The sequence below is a fragment of the Budorcas taxicolor genome, chromosome 5, assembly GCF_023091745.1.
Source record: "Budorcas taxicolor isolate Tak-1 chromosome 5, Takin1.1, whole genome shotgun sequence".
Classification (NCBI taxonomy): domain Eukaryota; kingdom Metazoa; phylum Chordata; class Mammalia; order Artiodactyla; family Bovidae; genus Budorcas; species Budorcas taxicolor.
The window spans coordinates 10521011-10541886 of NC_068914.1; the positions used below are offsets into that span (position 1 = coordinate 10521011).

Here is a 20876-nt window from a genome sequence, read left to right on the forward strand (position 1 = left end):
TGATGATATAGGATACCTGGAGGATAAACTGGCTACTTCTATCACATGGGGAGTGGGTGAGTTATACAGAGGAAAATCTCCAGTTGACATCCTTCTGAATCTCCAGTTGACATCTTCAGTTGACTGTTAGTTTCTTATGGATTGACATAAACTACTCATGTGTGAGTAAAGATCTTCTTGGTAGTTTCCTCTGGATTCCTTATGTGTGCATAACGGGTTAATGGTAAGACCCTTTGGTCCTGTCTGTCCTACTCTTACCTTCTACAATAAGAGTCACAGGAATGCTAAGTAACCTGCTGGGCTCAAAGAAAAATGGTGGAAGATAAGAAACCTAGCTTCCAATAGTCCTTTGACCCAAGCCAATTTTCCTCTTCAATAACATCTATTCCAACATGAGTTGTTTTTCTGATAACTTCCTCACTGCAGATTTAACACCTGAAGAGAAGTACTGAAAAACAACAACAACAGTTTAAAATTAGGGAATTCTCAAAAAGTTTTGGTAAGATAAAGTATTAGAACTGTACTTGTGGAAGATTATTCTGTCATTTACAGTTCAAATTTGAGAAAGAGATCATTGAAGTGGTAGAACATACCTCACTTGGGATGACCCGAGGAGGCAGTAAAAATAAAACCATGGTTTTGTAACTAGCAAGGCTTCATATGCCTGTGGCATAGAAAGCCAAATTCTGGCAGCAGGTGTTTGCATCAAAGTCAGGATTTATTGCAGGGTGTCAAGCAACAGAATGGGGGACAAGACTCAGATCCACTCCAATTGGTCTTTGAGTGATTTTTTAAGTGGAAGAACAAAGATGGTGGGATTAATCATCATTTTTTGATAGTTCTGTGACATTGCTTAATCATAGTTTTGGGAGTCAGGATGTCTCTGGCTTATGATTCTCTGGCCAAGTGGTCCGTGACTCTGGGGTCTGTTATCTCATCTTATCCTGAAGAAAAAACCTGAGTTTGTATGTTAATGGTGAAATCTATAACAGCGATTTTAGTCATCTGACTCTGGTCGGTTAGTGTTCAATTACCTCAGCACTGAGGTCAGAAGAGACAAGAAAGGGAACAGAGTTTTGGATAGAGAAATTAATCATAAATTCAGTATCTTGTAATAACCTGTAATGGAAGGGAATCTAAGAAAGAATATATATGTAAATATATAATATATATTCAGGTAGATATATATATGAATCACTTTGCTGTACACTTGAAACTAATACAACACTGTACATTAACTATATTTCAATAAACATTTAAAATTTTAAAAAATCATAAATTCAGTAAAGCAACTTGGTTTTAGAAGGACTCAGCTTCAGTGTAATCCAGAAGGATTATGTTACTAAATCAACAGAACACTTGACAGATGACTAGATATGAAGGCAGCCAAATGGAAGAGTCTGGGTGTCTGCAGGAAGGATGATACTATTAATGTAAATAGGGGAGTCTTGGTGAGGATTGATTCTGTGGATAATAGTGGACTCCTTGTCTTTAAAATACAATGCCTGCATTGGCAGGCAGATTCTTTACCACTGAGTCACCAGGGAAGCCCCCACAAAAGCTTTCAAAGCCCAGGTGAAACCATCTTTCTCTCCTGAGTCTAAGCAGAACACTTCTTGGTTTGATCTGTCACTTCACACGGATGACACAGCACTTATTACAAGGGCCTGGCACACATGCAGAAGGGTCAGTAATACTAGTAACTCACAAAACACTCTGCATGTGTCTGCTCAGCCATATCTGCCTCTTTGCAACCCCATGGACTGTAGCCCACCAGGCTCCTCTGTCCTTGGAATTTTTCAGGCAAGGATTCTGGAGTGTTTTGCCATTTTGTGCTCCAGGGAATCCTGGATCCAGGTCCCAGGGATCAGACCCACATCTCTTGCATCTCCTGCATTGGCAGGTGAATTCTTTACCACTGCACCACCTGGGAAGCCCATAAAGTACTATGGGCCAGACACTTTTGTGAGAGCTATTGACTGAAAGATGCACAATGTAAGAGCCATGAGTTGAGTTTATTCAGTGTTTTACTGAGGACTATAGCCCAAGAGACAGCCTTTCAGATAGCTCTGAGGAGGTTGGGGGAGAGGCCAGCACACATGATTTCAGCTAAAGAATACGTGAAATTAAGCATACATCCCAGTAGAAGGTTACTGATAGTCACAAGGAACAGATATCTCAGTTAATGATTGTAGCATTTTTTTAAGTATATGAAGATGCAAGAATTCAAATTCATACTTTTTTTCCCCCATTCAGTTCAGTTGCTGTCGTGTCCAACTCTTTGCGACCCTATGAACCGCAGCATGCCAGGCCTCCAGGCCTCCCTGTCCATCACCAACTCCCGAAGTCCACCCAAACCCATGTCCATTAAGTTGGTGATGCCATCCAACCATCTCCTCCTCTGTCATCCCCTTCTCCTCCTGCCCTCAATCTTTCCCAGCATCGGGGTCTTTTCTTTTCTTTTATAACAGAAGTTTTTTATTTATTTTTTTTTTACTTTACAATATTGTATTGGTTTTGCCATACATCAACATGAATCCACCATGGGTGTACATGTGTTCCCCATCCTGAACCCCCCTCCCACCTCCCTCCCCGTACCATCCCTCTGGGTCACCCAGTGTACTAGCCCCAAGCATCCTGTATCTTGCATCCAACCTGGACTGGCGATTCGTTTCTTATATGATATTATACATGTTTCAATGCCATTCTCCCAAATCATCCCACCCTCTCCCTCTCCCACAGAGTCCAAAAGACTGTTCTATACATCTGTGTCTCTTTTGCTGTCTCGCATACAGGGTTATCATTACCATCTTTCTAAATTCCATGTGTTAGTATACTGAATTGATGTTTTTCTTTCTGGCTTACTTCACTCTGTATAATAGGCTCCAGTTTCATCCACCTCATTAGAACTGATTCAAATGTATTCTTTTTAATGGCTGAGTAATATGCCATTGTGTATATGTACCACTGCTTTCTTATCCATTCATCTGCTGATGGACATCTAGGGTCTTTTCAAATGAGTCAGCTCTTCACATCAGGTGGCCAAAGTATTGGAGTTTCAGCCGCAGCATCAGCCCTTCCAATGAACACCCAGGACTGATCTCCTTTAGGATGGACTGGTTGGATCTCCTTGCAGTCCAAGGGACTCTCAAGACTTCTCCAACACCACAGTTCAAAAGCATCAATTCTTCAGCACTCAGCCTTCTTCACAGTCCAACTCTCACATCCATACATGACCACTGGAAAAATCATAGCCTTGACTAGACCGACCTTTGTTGGCAAAGTAATGTCTCTGCTTTTTAATATGCTGTCTAGGTTGGCATAACTTTCCTTCCAAGGGGTAAGCGTCTTTCAATGTCATGGCTGCAATCACCATCTGCAGTGATTTTGGAGCGCCCCCCCCCCCAAATAAAGTCAGCCACTGTTTCCCCATCTATTTGCCATGAAGTGATGGGACCAGATGCCATGATCTTCGTTTTCTGAATGTTGAGCTTTAAGCCAACTTTCTCACTCTTCTCTTTCACTTTCATCAAGAGGCTCTTTAATTCCTCTTCACTTTCTGCCATAAGGGTGGTGTCATCTGCATATCTGAGGTTATTGATATTTCTCCCAGTAATCTTGATTCCAGCTTGTACTTTATCCAGCCCAGCGTTTCTCATGATGTACTCTGCATGTAAGTTAAATAAGCCAGGTGACGATATACAGCCTTGATGTACTCCTTTTCCTATTTGGAACCAGTCTGTTGTTCCATGTCCAGTTCTAACTGTTGCTCCCTGACCTGCATACAGGTTTCTCAAGAGGCAGGTCAGGTGGTCTGGTATTCCCATCTCTTTCAGAATTTTCCACAGTTGTGATCCACACAGTCAAAGGTTTTCTCCTGGAAATATATCTAATTATCTAATGGCCTGTTTTGCCTGTTTCCTCAAAGCACTAAGTGGATCATCATGTTCTTCACCCTCAATTCCTTTTAGGTCAGCAACTGCAGTGATCCTTGTACAGCTGGATGATGAGCAACATTTTGTTTTACAGTGCTTTTATTACAAGTTCTGATATTTAATCCATCCACATTTCTGAGGTAGGAACCAATATGTCCCTACTTTACAGATAAAGAAACTAAGGCATAAATGGGTTAGATAATAGTCTCAGCTTGGAAAAGACCCTGATGCTGGCAATGACTGAAAGCAGGAGGAGAAGTGGGCAACAGAGAATGAAATGATTGGATGGCATCACCACGTTTATGGACATGAGTTTGAGCAAATTCCAGGAGACAGTGAATGACAGGGAAGCCTGGAGTGCTGCTGTGGTAGCCACACATTTCAGGAAACAAACTCACTCAGAAGGACAATGCAGATAGTGGAGTGCAGTTTATTACACCCGCAGGCCCAAGGCAGAGTCTCCTCTTAGCCAAGGACCTCAACCAGTTTTTATGAAAACCTTATATACCCTAACTGTGCGTGCCCAAACCCACCTCCCCACATTCCCTGAAACTAGCCTGAACAAAGGAAAAGAAAGATATAATCAAAGTTAACCCGTGATTCATATGCCTTAAGCCTAGGTAGTTAACAATGGACAATTATCAATAGGCCTGTGGTCATACTCCAATAATAATAATAGAATTTATGATTCTATTCAGTTACACAGATAATTAGGGTATTCTTTTAGGCGACGGAGAGTCTAGGTACGAGCTCTGGGGCTGTTCCATTGGCTGGGGGTGGGGGCGGGTGGGGGTCTGGTTTTCCAGTTGGTATGCCATTTCCATAGATCTGGGCATATAGCTCAAAGTCCATAGTCCATGGAGTCCTGCTTTCAAGATGGAGCCTGTTCTGTCTGTTTCCTCCTTCACTGAAGTCCATGGGGTCGCAAAGAGTTGTGCACAACTTAGTGACTGAAAAACAAGCTTACACAAAATGTTAATGGCAGAGCTAGGACTTAAACTGTTTCCCTGGTAGCTCAGCTAGTAAAGAATTTGCCTTTAATGCAGGAGACCCCGGTTCGATGCCAGGGTCAGGAAGATCCGCTGGAAAAGGGATACGCTACCCACTCCAATATTCTTGGGCTTCCCTGGTGACTCAAGTGGTAAAATATCTGCCTGCAATGCAGGAGACCTGGGTTCAATCCCTGGCTTGGGAAGATCCCCTGGAGAAGGAAACAGCTATCCACTCCAGGATTCTAGGGAACAGCTACTCACTCCAGGATTCCGGCCTAGAGAATTCCATGAACTGTATAGTCCATGGGGTTGCAAAGAGTTGGACACAACTAAGCTACCTTTTCACTTTTACTTTCTATCTGTCCACTAACATTGCTCATAAGTGCTGTGCCATATGGATCCATACATCTTTAGTAATGAAGAGGAAGGGCATTATTTCTGTTGACCCAAAACAAATTAGACTGCCATATATTTCTCCAGGACAGAGATTTATTCCAGGATCAGCAGGGGTCTGCAATTTGGGGTCTGCAATCACGTGAACACCAACACAAGCTGCTGCCGCCCCACCACAGGAAAGAACACTTTTAAGAAGAAAAGGACGTTGGGAAGGCTGTAGAAAACAGAACCCATGGGTTTTCTTTGGCTGAGTCCTTGCCAGGAAAGAAGATTGGTCTTCCCATCAGCCTCTGCTAGACTCACAAGGTGTGAGAGTGCCCCCTGTCAGTATCTCAGGTCTATTTAATTGTGGTTTCTTTTTACATTCCCCACAGAGCACAGTAGAGCTTAAGTTCAAAAATTAGCCCCATTATGAATAGGATACAGAGCCCAGAAATAAACCCATGCACCTATGGTAACAAAAGAGGCAAGACCACACAACGTTGGAAAGACAGTCTCTTCAACAAATGGTGCTGAGAAAACTGGACAGTTACATTTAAAAAAAAAAAAAAAAAAGATCATTCTTGAACACCATACACAAAAATAAGCTCAAAATGGATTGAAGACCTAAATGTGAGACCAGACACTATAATACTTCTAGAGGAAAACAAAGGCAGAACACTCTGACACAAATTGCAGCAATATCTTTCTCAATCCATCTCCTAGAATAATGGAAATAAAAACAAACAAATGCGACCTACTGAAAAACTTCTGCATAACAAAGGAAACAATAAACAAAATGAAAAGACAACCTACAGATGGGGAGAAAATATTTGCAAATGATTGTGACCAACAGGGGATTAGTCTCCAAAATTTACAAACAGCTCACTATGCTTAACAGCAGACAGAAGACCTAAATAGACATTTCTCCAAATAAGAGATACAGTTGGCCAAGAGGCACGTGAAAAAATGTTCAACATGGCTAATTATTCAGTTCAGTTCAGTCGCTCAGTCGTGTCCGACTCTTTGCGACCCCATAAATCACAGCACGCCAGGCCTCCCTGTCCATCACCATCTCCCGAAGTTCACTCAGACTCACGTCCATCAAGTCCATGATGCCATAAAGCCATCTCATCCTCGGTCGTCCCCTTCTCCTCCTGCCCCCAATCCCTCCCAGCATCAGAGTCTTTTCCAATGAGTCAACTCTTCACATGAGGTGGCGAAAGTACTGGAGCTTCAGCTTTAGCATCATTCCTTCTAAAGAAATCCCAGAGTTGATCTCCTTCAGAATGGACTGGTTGGATCTCCTGGCTGTCCAAGGGACTCTCAAGAGTCTTCTCCAACACCACAGTTCAAAAGCATCAATTCTTCGGCGCTCAGCCTTCTTCACAGTCCAACTCTCACATCCATACATGACCACAGGAAAAACCATAACCTTGACTAAACAGACCTTAGTCGGCAAAGTAATATCTCTGCTTTTGAATATATTAGCGAAATAAAAATCAAAACTACAATGAGATATCACCTCACACCAGCCAGAATGGCAATCATCAAAAATCCACAAACAATAAATGTTGGTGAGGGTGTGGAGAGAAGGGAATCCTCCCACAATGTTGGGGAGGATGTAAATCCTCCCACAATGTTGGAGGGGATCTCCAGCCACTATGCAGAACAGTACAGAGGTTCCTTAAAAAAATCTACAACTAGAGTTAACATATGATACAATCCCACTCTGGCATGTATCTGGAGAAAAACATGATCCAAAAGGATACACACAGCACTGCAGCACCATTTGCAAGAGCCAAGACATGGAAGCAATCTAAATGTCCATCGACAGAGAAAGGATGAAGATGTACATAAATACAGTGGAATGTAAGTCATTAAAAATGAAATAATGCCATTTGCAGCAACGTGGATGGACTTACAGATTGTCACACTGAGTGAAGTAAGTCAGAGAAGAAGAAATATCACTGGACATCACTTATATGTGTAATCTAAAAAGAAATGATACAAATGAACTTACTTACAAAACAGATTGAGACTCACAGACTTAGAGAACACCTGAAAGCATCACAACATTGTTACTCAGCTATATACACCCCAATACAAAACAAAAAGTTAAAAAAAAAAAAAAAAACTTAGACCCATAGTTATCAGGAGCATAACGCACCATCTATTCCAACACCATTATCTTAAGTTCCGGAAACTCAGAGAAGTGGGGGGGTGGGTGTGGGGGGTGTCTCCCCTGCAAAATGATGACCAGCCCTCCAGGCCAGAGTGGGTGGGAACCGCTTCCAAGTTTCAAGCCCACAGACCCTCCTCCCTTAGGGGAGAGAAGGGAGGAGCTTTTGCCGCGGCCCCGCCCCTGCCTTGCCTTTATCTCCCCGCGCACTGCCAGTGGCCTGCCAGGCATCCCATAATGTGCGCTGCAGCGATGGGGAAGGCAAGAGGAGATGAGGCCTACTTCCAGAGGAGCAGTCTGTTCTGCGTTACTGTCATCATCCTCTCTTTTGGCTATTACACGGTAAGGACAGCGGGCCCCGAGGAAGGCTAGGCGAGGGCCTGGAGTGCTGCCTGGAGGTGCAAGATCCCACCTGGAGCCGTGGAGAGGTCGCAGGCGCAATCGCGGCTCTCGCGCGCTCTGAGCCAGGGGACTAGACCCGGGAAGAAAACGCAGGCGCACTCGTCTGTCCGCGCCTTTGGCCTGTGTTGAGATCTTGAGAAACCAGCTGCCCACGCTTTCTCTCCCCACCCTATGACTAGGTGACTAGATCTTTCAAAATGGCGGCGAAGTCGGAGGCTGGCGGGGCTGCTGCCTCCTACTTCCGTGTAGCCAGACCCCTGCCCTCGCTGGTCACGGTCCTGATGCTGGGATATTTCGGGGTAAGGTGTGTTACGGCGCGGCGCTTTTGTTTTGGCCCGCCAGGCTCCCGTAGAGCCAGGGGCACTGGGGACGGGGGAGGAGGGAGGTCTTGCGCTTGCGCGGCTGGCGGTTGCCTAGGTAATTAGCGTAAGCGGAAGTTCGGTGGGCTTGTTAGGTTTTCGCTTGGAAATGTTCCTGCCTTTGCGTCTCCAAGGTTCGTAGGACTTATTCAGGTCTGAGTAGAACTGAGGAGAGAAGAAAGAGGCCAAGTTGACAGTTCTAGGCCTGCCAAGTCAAGATAGGGCTTCCAAAGCAGAATGTCTGAGGCAGTTGGAATTGCTTGGAAAATGGGGATAAACCTAAAGGTTGGGTAGAATTTAAGTGGTAAGAAGGGATAGAGAGGATGTGCATATTATGCCATAGATGTAAAATCAAGAAGACAATCTCTACTGAGATAAGCAGCAACTTTTTTTTGAGAGACAGAATTCATTTAAAGAATACCGTGAAAGTGAAAGTCGCTCAGTCGTGTCCGAGTCTTTGCGACTCCATGGACTGTATAGAATTCTTCAGGCCAGAATACTGGAGTGGGTAGCCTTTCCCTTCTCCAGGGGATCTTCCCAACCCAGGGACTGAACCCAGGTCTCCCGCATTGCAGGCAGATTCTTTACCAGCTGAGCCACAAGAAGATACCCAAAACAGTGGGTTGCAGACTACTAAATTGTGGAATTCAGTAAGAACAGAAGTCAGCTAATCTGGGCACTAAGTCTGATAACCACATAGTTTCCTTAGCAGAAATCTTCCACTGAAATGGCTTTTAGAAAATAGAATTCGAGAATTGAAGCCTGTATGGCTTGGTTCAGAGTTGCTTTGGTCTGTTATTCGTTCTTGCAGAATCAGGATTATTTCATAGCCTTGGTTAAGAATACATTGAAGTGATCTAAAAGTACTCTGGTTCTCTTTCAGTGGGTGCTCTTCTGGCCTGAGAGTGTTCCTTATCAGAGCCTAGGACCCCTGGGCCCTTTCACTCAGTACTTGCTGAAGCATTATCACACCCTCATGCATGGTTGGTAAGTAGAGCTCAAGAAATGGGATGTGGACCCCACAGCTTCAGTCTCCCTGGAAGGCCCATGGTTGCCTTCTAAAAATGGTGCTCGTTCATAGTAAAGCACTCTTCTTTTGGAGGTTTTTCTGTTAGATCTTATCAGCAGAGGACCATCACCTTAAACTAGGCTGACTTTTGTTTCAGTTATTGGCTTGCCTGGATGATTCACGTGGGAGAGTCGTTGTATGCCATTGTATTGTGCAAGTAAGTGTTTTTAATCGATCTTTGTTGCTTTTCTCTTGGTATCTCACATAAGTTAAGAGTAGCCATATTTGAATAATTCATGTGCTTGTAGGCTGAGAACACTCTCAGGATAGAGTTGAAGTCCCACACCTAATACTGAGCCTCAACTCAGTACTCAGAGGGAGTACTCAGTAAATAGTTAATGAATGAATTCATTTCATTTGTATTAATGAGTCAATTAGTCATTTAATTTAGATAATTCTTTTTCTTTTTTTCAAAAATATCCCTGTAGCCCCAACTAGAAGGAAAGATTAGCAGGCTACCTTCTGGTTTGAAAAAGAGCTGTACTGACCTAGCCCAGTGATTCTCAACCCCCTAGTTTTGCAACTGAATCACCTGAGGAGCTTTCTTAAAATTCACTTGTTTGGTTTCCAGACCCAGAGATCCTAATCTGGTAGGCCTTGCTTCAGGCACAGGAATGTGGGTTTTTTTTTCAAGTTCTGTAGATGATTCTGGGGTGCAATGAAAGCTAAAAGTCCTATGACTAGGCCCTACTCAGCAAATGCCAGTGTAAATAATAAATGTGAGAATACTAGAAAAAGCTTCTCTTTGCATTTAGACTTTATGTAAGCATACACAGAAAGTAAATGGTTATAGTAATGCTAGACTGCTTTACAACTGAGTTTTTTTTCTTTGGCTCAAGATTAGTTACCACCTCTGTTTTTGTGGTATTACTTCTAAAAGTGGAAAATAAGATACTTTACTATGTTTTAATAATAAAAATAATTAATATTTCTTGGGTGCACACTATGCCAGACAACTGCTAACTGACTTAAATATATTATGTTACTCCACCTTCTGTTTTATTAAACAAGCTGGACTTTCTAGCAGAGGAGCATAAAGCAGCTTTATGTTTTTACCTGTCTCCAATTCCCCGTGGATTATTGTCTGCCACTCACCCTAGCCCTGGGTAAAATCTAAAGCAGGTCTACAGGTCGTTCAGTCACTATCTGATATTGTCAAGTCCAGTCAAGTTATAAAGTTATTAAAACTATGAACTTTTATCAAATTCAGTACATCTGTTCTTCAGCCAAGGCTCAGCAGGCTGCCATGGGGAAGGGTGTAATTGACGTCTTCACTCTCATTCTGACTTTGTTTCCTGCTCACTAGCAGTAGTTGCTTGTAGCCCCTTGGGGTGCCGGAAGTATATGTATAGGAAGCAGGGCATGATCTGCCTTGTGATCAGGCAACTGGGTGATGTTGAAGTTACATACCCATTGTTGATTCTTTCTCTCCAAAGGGTCCCTGGTGGATTTTTGAGAAACCGCTCATCACCAGGGATCTGCCTTCCACAGTTGCCTTGATGGTTCCTTCAACCTTAGTCAGCATGTCACTTGCAGTTTCCCCTTCGGGTTGATAATGTTTTCCTCTTATTTAGGTTTCTTCTGCCCTTTAGTTAGGCCTCTGGGGCGGGGTTGCTTTTAAGCCCATGCACACCAGTGCCCTTCCGCAAGACCTGTAAGGCTCACAAGGACAGCTTCCTTATCCCTCCATTGGGATAAATCTGCAGGTGTGTGCCGTTTCCTGCACAGCCATGGATCCTATCAGGCAGCTCTACTGGTATTTAAACTTGTGAGTCAGATGTTAACCCTCCCCAAAATCACAGGGGACTCTTGTCAGGCTCTCTGAATGGTTCTTTTGAAGCTGCTTTTCAGGCTGACTTGCGATAGGAGGTGCCACAGCAGCAGTACCTCTTTCTGAAAGCTTCTTCACTTCTCAATGACAGCTCAGCTTGGAGGTGTGCAGTCCAGCCCTCCAAATTACAGTGTTGGAGTACATGACACCTATTGTGCAATTGGGATATGAAGCCTCTAATGAAAACAAAAAGACTCGAATGGAACATCCAGCTCTCCAGTTCTTTGAGAGGAAGTGGGAGAACAGACATAGAGAGGTTAGGGCACTGTTCTCATGTTCCTGAAATCATTTATTTATGGACTAACATGTTGCAGTGTATCATTCAGTTCAGTTCAGTTCAGTCGCTCAGTCATGTCCGACTCTTTGCGACCCCATGAATCGCAGCACGCCAGGCCTCCCTGTCCATCACCATCTCCTGGAGTTCACTCAGACTCACGTCCATCAAGTCCGTGATGCCATCCAGCCATCTCATCGTCTGTCGTCCCCTTCTCCTCCTGCCCCCAATCCCTCCCAGCATCAGTCTTTTCCAATGAGTCAACTCTTTACATGAGGTGTCCAGAGTACTGGAGCTTCAGCTTCAGCATCATTCCTTCCAAAGAGATTCCTGTAAATCAGAGTGAATATTCCTTTCATGAATGAATAAATACATTTAAATGAAAGAATCACTAAATGTGTTGTTAGGCAGAATAAAGCAATTTTCCTCCAATTAAATAAAAAATCATGAAGACATACAGAACATTTGTAGCCCTCAACCCCAAATTCCACTGTCCAGCAATAGAAAAGAATTGATGAATTCTGTTTAACTAGACATAAGATTGGACTGGATATTTGACTTTATAGCCACCATATATATATATATATATATATATATATATATATATATATATATACACACACATATATACACAAACTCTTCTATAATTTTTTTATTGTCATATATGCCTATTTTCCCATGTCTATCCATGTAAACTCATTCACTGAACTCATTCATTAGTACATAATATTATATAGATGTGCCCTAATGTATTTAACAAACCTTTCTTCTGATGGACTTTTAAACTTCTAGCTTTCCTAAACTATTATAAATAATTCTGTGTGAATGAATTTCTTGTATGTCCTGGCCTACTGTGATATATATTTCACTTTTTTATTGTTTGGTGGTATAATCTATGAATATAGTTGATGGTTGTCTACTGACCTCATAGCCAATGACCTTGGTAAATTCATTTTTTAGTTCTAATAGTTTATCTGTTCATCTAATTATTCATCATTAATGATTTAAAAGATTCCTTTACATTTTCTAGGTACCTGGTTGCCTACAGAAATAGACAGTTTTATTTCTTCATTTCAACTCCATATACCTTTTAAGTTTCCTTCACTGCACTAGCTAGTAATGAAAGGTTGTTGCTGAGCAGTGAAGAGATGCCGGGATTCTTGGCTTCTGGAGGAGAGGAATTCAATCTGGGGCCAGTGATAAGGCTTGCTCACTCAGAGGCTTTATTTTTGTGTAATAAAGTTTTGTTAAAGTATAAAAGAGATAGAGAAAGCTTCTGATATAGACATCAGAAGGAGGCAGAAAAAGTGCCCCCCTGCTAGCCTTTAGCAGTAAGTTATATACCTATTAGCAAGCTGTTAATTAGAGAAAGGAGATGTCTCAAAATTCAGAGTGGCACCAGGCCCTCACCCACAACATGCATTTTGACATAACATTGGCACCAGGTGAGTCATCCCAGGCCATAAAACAATTGACATGAATCTTGAAGAAAGGCAGGTTTCCAAGTAAATATATAGTTTCATTAGTATAGATTAGGAGGACACTGTATGAGGAAAACATACAGGTTTGTTGAGCCCTTATCAGTTATGGAACCAGATGCCATGATCTTAGTTTTATGAATGTTTCTGAATGTTGAGTTTTAAGCCAACTTTTTTATCTGGTCCCATCACTTCATGGCAGATAGGTGGGGAACCAGTAGAAACAGTGACAGACTTTATTTTGAGGGGCTCCAAAAATCACTGCAGATGGTGATTACAGCCATGAAATTAAAAGATGCTTGCTCCTTGGAAGAAAAGCTATGACCAACCTAGACAGCATATTAAAAAGCAGAGACACTACTTTGCCAACAAAGGTCCATCTAGTCAAAACTATGGTTTTTCCAGTAGTCATGTATGGATGTGAGAGTTGGACTATAAAGAAAGCTGAGTGCCGAAGAATTGATGCTTTTGAACTGTGGTTTTAGAGAAGACTCTTGGAGTCCCTTGGACAGCCAGGAGATCTAGCCAGTCCATCCTAAAGGAGATCAGTCCTGAATATTCACTGGAAGGACTGATGTTGAAGCTGAAACTCCAATACTTTGACCACGTGATGCGAAGAACTGACTCATTTGAAAAGACCCTGATGCTGGGAAAGATTGAAGGCAGGAGAAGGGACGACTGAGGATGAGATAGTTGGATGGCATCACCAACTCAATGGACATGAGTTTGAATAAACTCTGAGAGTTGGTGATGGACAGGGAGGCCTGGCGTGCAGCAGTCCATGGGATCGCAAAGAGTTGGACATGACTGAGTGCACTATCAGTTCTGAGTCTTAAGCAGAACCGACTTGAAGACAGAGTCTAGGGTAAATACATCAGAGAAGGCGATGGCACCCCACTCCAGTACTCTTGCCTGGAAAATCCCATGGATGGAGGCGCCTGGTGGGCTGCAGTCCATGGGGTCGCCAAGAGTCGGACACGACTGAGCGACTTCACTTTCACTTTTCACTTTCACGCATTGGAGAAGGAAATGGCAACCCATTCCAGTGTTCTTGCCTGGAGAATCCCAGGGATGGGGGAGCCTGGTGGGCTGCTATCTATGGGGTCGCACAGAGTTGGACACGCAGCAGCAGCAGCAGCAGGGTAAATACATAGTTCATTGACATAGCTTAAGACAAACATTTCCATCAGAAAAACGCATTGGTTAGCTCAAAAGTTTGAGAAAACTTAAGTTTAGGTGGAACCAGGTGTCGTCATGGCAACACAAAATTTTAAGAGAAACCTCTTTTTAAATTTGTATAGAGAAGGGGAAAATATATAACACTAGTAGTTTGTTTCCTGGCCGTATAAGAGAGAGAAAAAATGTCTGACACTTGTAGCCTATTGCCTCTGTTTGGAGACCCCTGGCCTTCCTGCCTGTTACCCTCTCAGTAACCCAGTTCATTGTCAACTTCAAGTGCTAATAGTAGGCATCCTGGCCTTGTAAACTTTCAACACTCTGCCTCATCTTTTTTCTAGAGTTGTATATTGTATAGATCTTCTCTATCAGATTAAAGTTCTGTTCTCTAAGTTTTCTAAGAACTTGTATTAAGAGTGGATGTTGAAATTTATCAAATTCTTTTTCTGCATTTTTTTATGATCATACAATTTTTTTCCTTTAATCTGTTAGTATAGAAAATTATATTGTTTTTGCATTTAAAAAAATATGAGACTTATTTATATAAAGATGAAACTGTAGCAAGTCAGTCACTTGAACTGGGCCATTTTCTTTTGACCTTGGTGTTAAAGCAGTTTAGTTTGAATGGGTGTATAAACAGTATTTATTATTTCCATGTGCCAGACCCTTTACTAACCACTTTGTGTAACTTATCTCAAGGTGAGATAAATACTATTATTCCTGTTTTTTTAGATGAGAAGACTGAGAGTGAGTGAGTGACTGGCCCAAGGTCATGCTGGTAGTTGGCCAAGCTAGGATTTGTTTTTTGTAGCCTAGTTGCTAAATCATGTCCGACTCTTTGTGACTCCACAGACGGTAGCCTGCTAGGCTCCTCTGTCCAGGGGATTTTCCAGGCAAGAGTACTGGAGTGGGTTTCCATTTCCTTCTCCAGGGGATCTTCTCAACCCAGGGACAGAACCTGGGTCTCCTGCACTGGCAGCACTGAGCCACCAGGGAAGCCCAAGCTAGGATTTACCTCTAATCTGTCTTCAAAACACTTGCTTTGAAGCCATCCCAGTGATTTTTAACCCTATATGCTCATCAAATCATGTGAGAAATAGTTTCATAATATCATCCCCTAGGCAGTAGCCAGACTTTCTCAGAGAGGAGTGTATCCTCCTAAATGCATAAGGAAAACTAAAGTAAATGAACTAACAATTCAAGTTAAGAAGTGGGAGGAAAGTGCAAAACAAACCCAATGAAAGTAGGTAGAAGTAATGCATTTTTAAAAATGACTCCTGTGAAACCATAACACTAAGATTCTGGTGGATAGATTTTTCTCTTTTCTCTTTCTAGGTCTAAAGGCATCACGAATACCCGGACCCAACTGCTCTGGTTCCTACAGACGTTCCTTTTTGGGATGGCATCTCTCTATTACTTGATTGCTTTTAGACCAAAACGCCAAAAACAAACTTAAAGAAGATATCCAAAAAAACTGAATCACTTTATTGTACACTTGAAACTAATATAATATTTTTATAACCAACTATACTTCAGTTTTAAAAAAAATTTTAAAATAATTAATTAAAAGAGAGAGAAAATATAGCATATAAAGTTCCTAGGGGGAGAAAAGAAGATATTCAAAAGCTTTCCCTGTACTTCGATATTCAGCATCATCTTTTTTGAGGGGTGCTGTAGTTATTCATGATTCCCTCATCAGCTTTAGTTAAAGTTAAGTAGATAGTAGAAAAAGATTTTAGCTTTCTAGTTACGCAGACTAATGTATTTGGCAGAGCGCTCCCAGCTACCTTCCTGTGGTCCTTGGCTGCACTGACATTCTCCCTGTCACCTGCTTTAAGCCACATACTAAGGTTGAGATACCCTTGCTCACACCTTCTGATTAAAACACCTTACCCTTACCACCCTTACCCTTACCATCTTATCAGCTCTCCTTTCCTCCAATTTTTTTCTACCCACTTGGGCCAAAATAGAGTGAGGCCTCCACAGCACATAATTCCACCCAGTTATTGGACACCTGTGAGGCACACCTGTGAGGCAGGATCTTCTCTCAGGCTCCCATTTCACATTACAGAGAAAGATAAGGAAGACAAGCAAGTGCCTGGAATGGGGTGGGCTGAGCAGGGACACAGAGGACATGCCGGGAATCCAGAAGAGAGGATTGGAGAATGCCTGTTCTGCCCTCCCAGCCAGAAGCGGTGTCCCCTTTCACTCAGGCCCTCCGACACAGTGCTCTGGAGTGTGCAGCTCTGACAGCCACTTTTAGGTCAGGACCGCAGTTTAGACAGCTTCGTTTTTAACCCTAACCCCTGTCCCATCACCTCACACAGTGTTTACTCTGATTTCACTTTGCACTAGTTCAGCAGCATTCCAATTTTATCTGAAAACTGCAGGACCTGTACAGTGTACACCTGTCTCAGAGAAAAGCACAGGACTGCCCTTGACTCCCGTCTTTCTGTGGGGCTCCTACAGTGTGGGAAACCTGTATCTTTCCACCCTTTCCTATTATTAATTACTTTTCTCCAGACTCTGTAGATGTGCCCCTCCTGTTCTGACTCACTCAGCCATTCCTGTTCTAGAGAGTCTAGCTCATGGTTCTCCAGCTAATGACTACCCCTCTCATTCACCTGGCTATCTCTTATGACTGTTAACTGGTTGGGGCAGAAGGGTTATTGACTGTCGCTTCTAGGAGATTGTAGGGTTCCTTTCCTGAAGGTCCCCCTGCTTGCAGGTTCACTAGGAACTAGACCGTGTTGTTTTTTTTCCATGACACAGTACGTCATGTTACGTTTTTTAAACTAATATTGGTGAGAAACAGATCCCTCTCCCTGCTCCCCCCAAAAAAGAGGCTCCAGGTAAAACCACAGCCATGAAAGATGGTAGACTATGAATTGGTTTTGGTGGAGAGTGACTTCTGCACAAAATTCTGGGTCTTTCCCACTGCTTCTTTTGTGATTGAGGGGTTATTAATGGTTTCAAGGATAATATGGCAGATTACTGAATAAAATGTGAATTGTATCTCCAATTAAATGCTTTTCTGGTATGTCAGTTTTTTATTCACTGCCACACATTTGATACTTCTTTCTCCAACTGACTCTATTCTGGAACTATTTGTAACAGAGTTTTGTTTGTTTTTCCACTGAAAACAAAATGCAGGGGATTTCCCTGGCCATCCAGTGGCTAAGACTCTACACTCTCAATGGGCCTCCTCTATGCAGGGGGCCAGGTTCGATCCCTGGTCAGGGAACTAGATCCTATATGCCACAACTAAGATCCTTGCCTATGTTTCAAGAGCTGCCTATAGTCCACATAACTCCTCCACATATACCAAGTCGTGGGTGGATATGAGCATCTCCTTTCACTGCAGGATTGGCCTCCTTTTGTTTCTATTACCTTTCACTCAGTTTGATTCAGCCTATGCAACAAGTAAACGGAGTACTGTTTTTAAAGGCAGAAAGTATAAAACATGTAATCTTATTTGGGGTATTATCGTGGCTTAGAGCAAAACACATCATAGCAAACGGTGTGGGTAGTTGATTTTTTGGACCCATAAGCCACATCCTATGGGGTGAAGTAACACAGAGCCCAGACTAACTGGACCTCATGTTCCTCCCTTCCCTCTCCCACAGCCCAGGAGTTTAGGAGTAAGTCTGTGAAGCAAACAATAAACATAGAGACATCTTGGACTTGTGTTGCAGTCACAGTGGTCATATGGGAGAAACGCCTATGTGGGTTTGGATGAGAAAAGGCCAAGCACGTTGGAAGCAAACATGGAGGGCAAATAGACTAAAACCCCAGAAATACCCACAGCAAGTAGAGTTTGGAAAAACAAAAAAGAAAGGGCCAATGGAAGGAACAAAAACAAAACTAATGACCTTGTTACCAAAATCGTGGCTCCGTGTCCACCAATGCCAAAAAGAAATACGGAGAAAGAGTTTGGAGGAAATAGGAAAGAGCAGCTTTATTATTTTTGCCAGGCCAAAGGGAAGCACAGCAGGCTAGCACCTCAAGAACTGTGCCCTATCCTTCTCAGGAAGAGGGAGAGGTTTTATATCCTCTGAATGAATGAATGAAGTTGCTCAGTCGTGTCCGACTCTTTGCAGCCCCATGGACTGTAGCCTACCAGACTCCTCTGTCCATGGGATTTTCCAGGCAAGAATACTGGAGTGGGTTGCCATTTCCTTCTCCAGGGGATCTTCCCGACCCAGGGATCGAACCTGGGTCTCCTGCATTGCAGGCAGATGCTTTACCCTCTAAGCCACCAGAAAAGTCCTTTATATCTTTTAGAAGGTCTGTTTTTTTCTCTTGCGAAGTTTCAGAATGGCCACAGCTGGCATCAGAAAATTCAGCAACCAGGACTGGTCTCCATTAATTTATCGGCCTTTTTTCTTAAATGCAGAATGCTAGAAGAGAGTGTTGGAGAAGGAAATGGCAACCCATTCCAGTATTCTTGCCTGGAGAATCTCAGGGACAGAGGAGCCTGGTGGGCTGCCATCTATGGGGTCGCACAGAGTTGGACACGACTGAAGCGACTTAGCAGCAGCTGGTTTACAATGGGAGAAGGGAATGGCAATCCACTCCAGTATTCTTGCCTGGAGAATTCCATGGACAAAGAAGCCGGGGGGGTGGGGGTGGGGAGTGGGCTACAGTCCGTGGGGTCGCAAAGAGTCGGACACGACTGAATGACTAACACACACACAGGAGTATAGGGGGGGGAAAGTATGCTAGGTGCAGAGTGTAATCTGTATGGAGTCAGAGAGAGTAATAAGCTCTGAGAAGAACAAATCCAGTTACAATCGTTTGTTACTAGTAACAGCTAAAGGATAATGAAGATTGTTTAACTCTTGTAGGCTTGTTTGGCTGGTATGTGCCAAAGGCTGTTTACTCACTTCTGGTTTTGCTGCAACAACCTCACAACTTAAAAACAGGCCACATTTATAAACTAACACTGTTCCCTACATTCAACGTGTTTATGACTCCATGCAATCCAAGTCCAAACATATTTTATAAGCCATGGTTTTAAAACAAATCTTGAGGTTATATTCCAGATGTGTAAAGAAGTTCTCTAGCAAAACAACTTACCATCTGGGGGCCTGTATGTATTTACATGAAGGGCATGAAAGCACCAAAGAGACACTGGAGAACTTGCCTTTGAGGTTAGAGTACAGAACGCTCACACCATGAGAATTAGCCAGGGCCCTTGCTGGGACCTTGTTAATTAAAGCTCTTAGTTGAACAATTTGGCTTATAAAAAATATATAGATATTTTTCCTTCCCTTCTTTACAAACAAAAAAATCTAGTGCAGTCAATATATGAATCTATGAGACCCTTCTCTCTGCAAGGCTCCTTGTCCATACTGAATTGGAAATTATAGTTCCTTTTTCTGTCAGGGTTAGACAATGAGAGTGTGTACTTATCATTTCACGTTTCTCTTTATTTATGATGATTTACACAGTGGACACTTAAAAATCTTATCCAAAATATTGCATTTGTAATTCTATCAACAAACATTTTAAGATGGCTCTTAAGCTTTCTGAATAGGTTTGAGTTATACTGGTTATGCCTCCTCCCAGGTGGCTCAGATAGTAAAGTGTCTGCCTAAAAGGCAGGAGACCGGAGTTCAATCCCATGGTCAGGAAGATCCCCTGGAGAAGGAAATGGCAACCCATTCCAGTATTCTTCCCTGGAGAATCCCATGGACGGAGGAGCCTGGTGGGCTATAGTCCATGGGGTCGCAAAGAATTGAACACGACTGAGTGACTTCATTCATTCATTCATACTGGTTACCTCATTTCTGTTTATAGTAAGGCATAAGGTTGGATTAGGGAAAATACTTTTGCATGCTAAAACTATTCAGAGAAATATTCATGAAGAATTTTTACTTTTTCCTTTTACCGACACAATGCACTAGATGTCTGTAGTAAATAAAATTTACTCAATATAAATTGTCGCTAAAATCAAAGTTTTGACATTGCTGTAAATGCAAGAGAGGAATGACATCTATAATATAAAGTAGGAAAGTGTTCCCTGAACCTGGAGCATGGAGGGACCACACTCAAAACTTTAGTCATCCGAATTCACTTAAAAAAACTTCTCAAACAAGAATAACTGAAATGCCACGCCTGGTTAGTGTGTTTATGTCAGTATAAAATACTGTATATTTCTTATGCTGTACAGTATATCTGTGTAGCTTATCTGCTGCTGCTGCTGCTAAATCACTTCAGTCATGTCCGACTCTGTGTGACCCCATAGATGGCAGCCCACCAGGCTCCGCCGTCCCTGGGATTCTCCAGGCAAGAACACTGGAGTGGGTTGCCATTTCCTTCTCCAATGCATGAAAGTGAAAAGTGAGAGGGTAGTTGCTCAGTCGTACCTTCTTAAACCCCTATACCATTTTGCCCCTCCCCTTTTCCCTCTCCCCACTGGTGACCACTGGTGGTTTGTTACATTCATAGCATTTTTAGCTCTGCAGTGGTGTTCTTTGACCATTGTCCGGACTCCAAGTACTGTTTACACTGAGTGCTGGGCTCCCAGTGAAGGTATTTAGCTATGTTTATTATTGACACATGGAGAAGGAAATGGCAACCCACTCCAGTACTCTTGCCTGGCGAATCCCATGGAGGGAGGAGCCTGGTAGGCTACAGTCCATGGGGTCTAATCGTTTAGATGTATTTTTATATCTAAAATCACCATGCATACTAATGCTACATTCAGCACACTATTAATTGTTAGCGACCAAATGACAGTCTCTAGGACCTGAGTCATGTTTACTAGAAAGAGACAGGATATGCACTCATCCTGCCTG

The 20876-nt window shown here is 42.7% G+C and overlaps 1 protein-coding gene across 1 annotated transcript; it reads left to right on the plus strand.

Annotated features, from left to right (window-relative positions):
* The first annotated feature begins 7698 nt into the window (after positions 1-7698).
* TMEM254 (transmembrane protein 254) lies at positions 7699-17088 on the plus strand. Its single transcript, XM_052639855.1, has 5 exons — positions 7699-7826; positions 8066-8185; positions 9129-9232; positions 9412-9471; positions 15409-17088. The coding sequence occupies exons 1-5, from the start codon at positions 7722-7724 to the stop codon at positions 15527-15529; spliced, it is 510 nt and encodes a 169-aa protein (XP_052495815.1). The 5' UTR covers positions 7699-7721; the 3' UTR covers positions 15530-17088.
* The last annotated feature ends 3788 nt before the right edge of the window (positions 17089-20876 follow it).

Bases quoted from the DNA above. Each gene is read 5' to 3' on its own strand.
- TMEM254 (XM_052639855.1), top strand. From the start codon at position 7,722: ATGTGCGCTGCAGCGATGGGGAAGGCAAGAGGAGATGAGGCCTACTTC. The intron at 9,233-9,411 runs GTAAGTAGAGCT...CTTTTGTTTCAG, and splicing joins CACACCCTCATGCATGGTTG to TTATTGGCTTGCCTGGATGA. The intron at 9,472-15,408 runs GTAAGTGTTTTT...TTCTCTTTCTAG, and splicing joins TATGCCATTGTATTGTGCAA to GTCTAAAGGCATCACGAATA.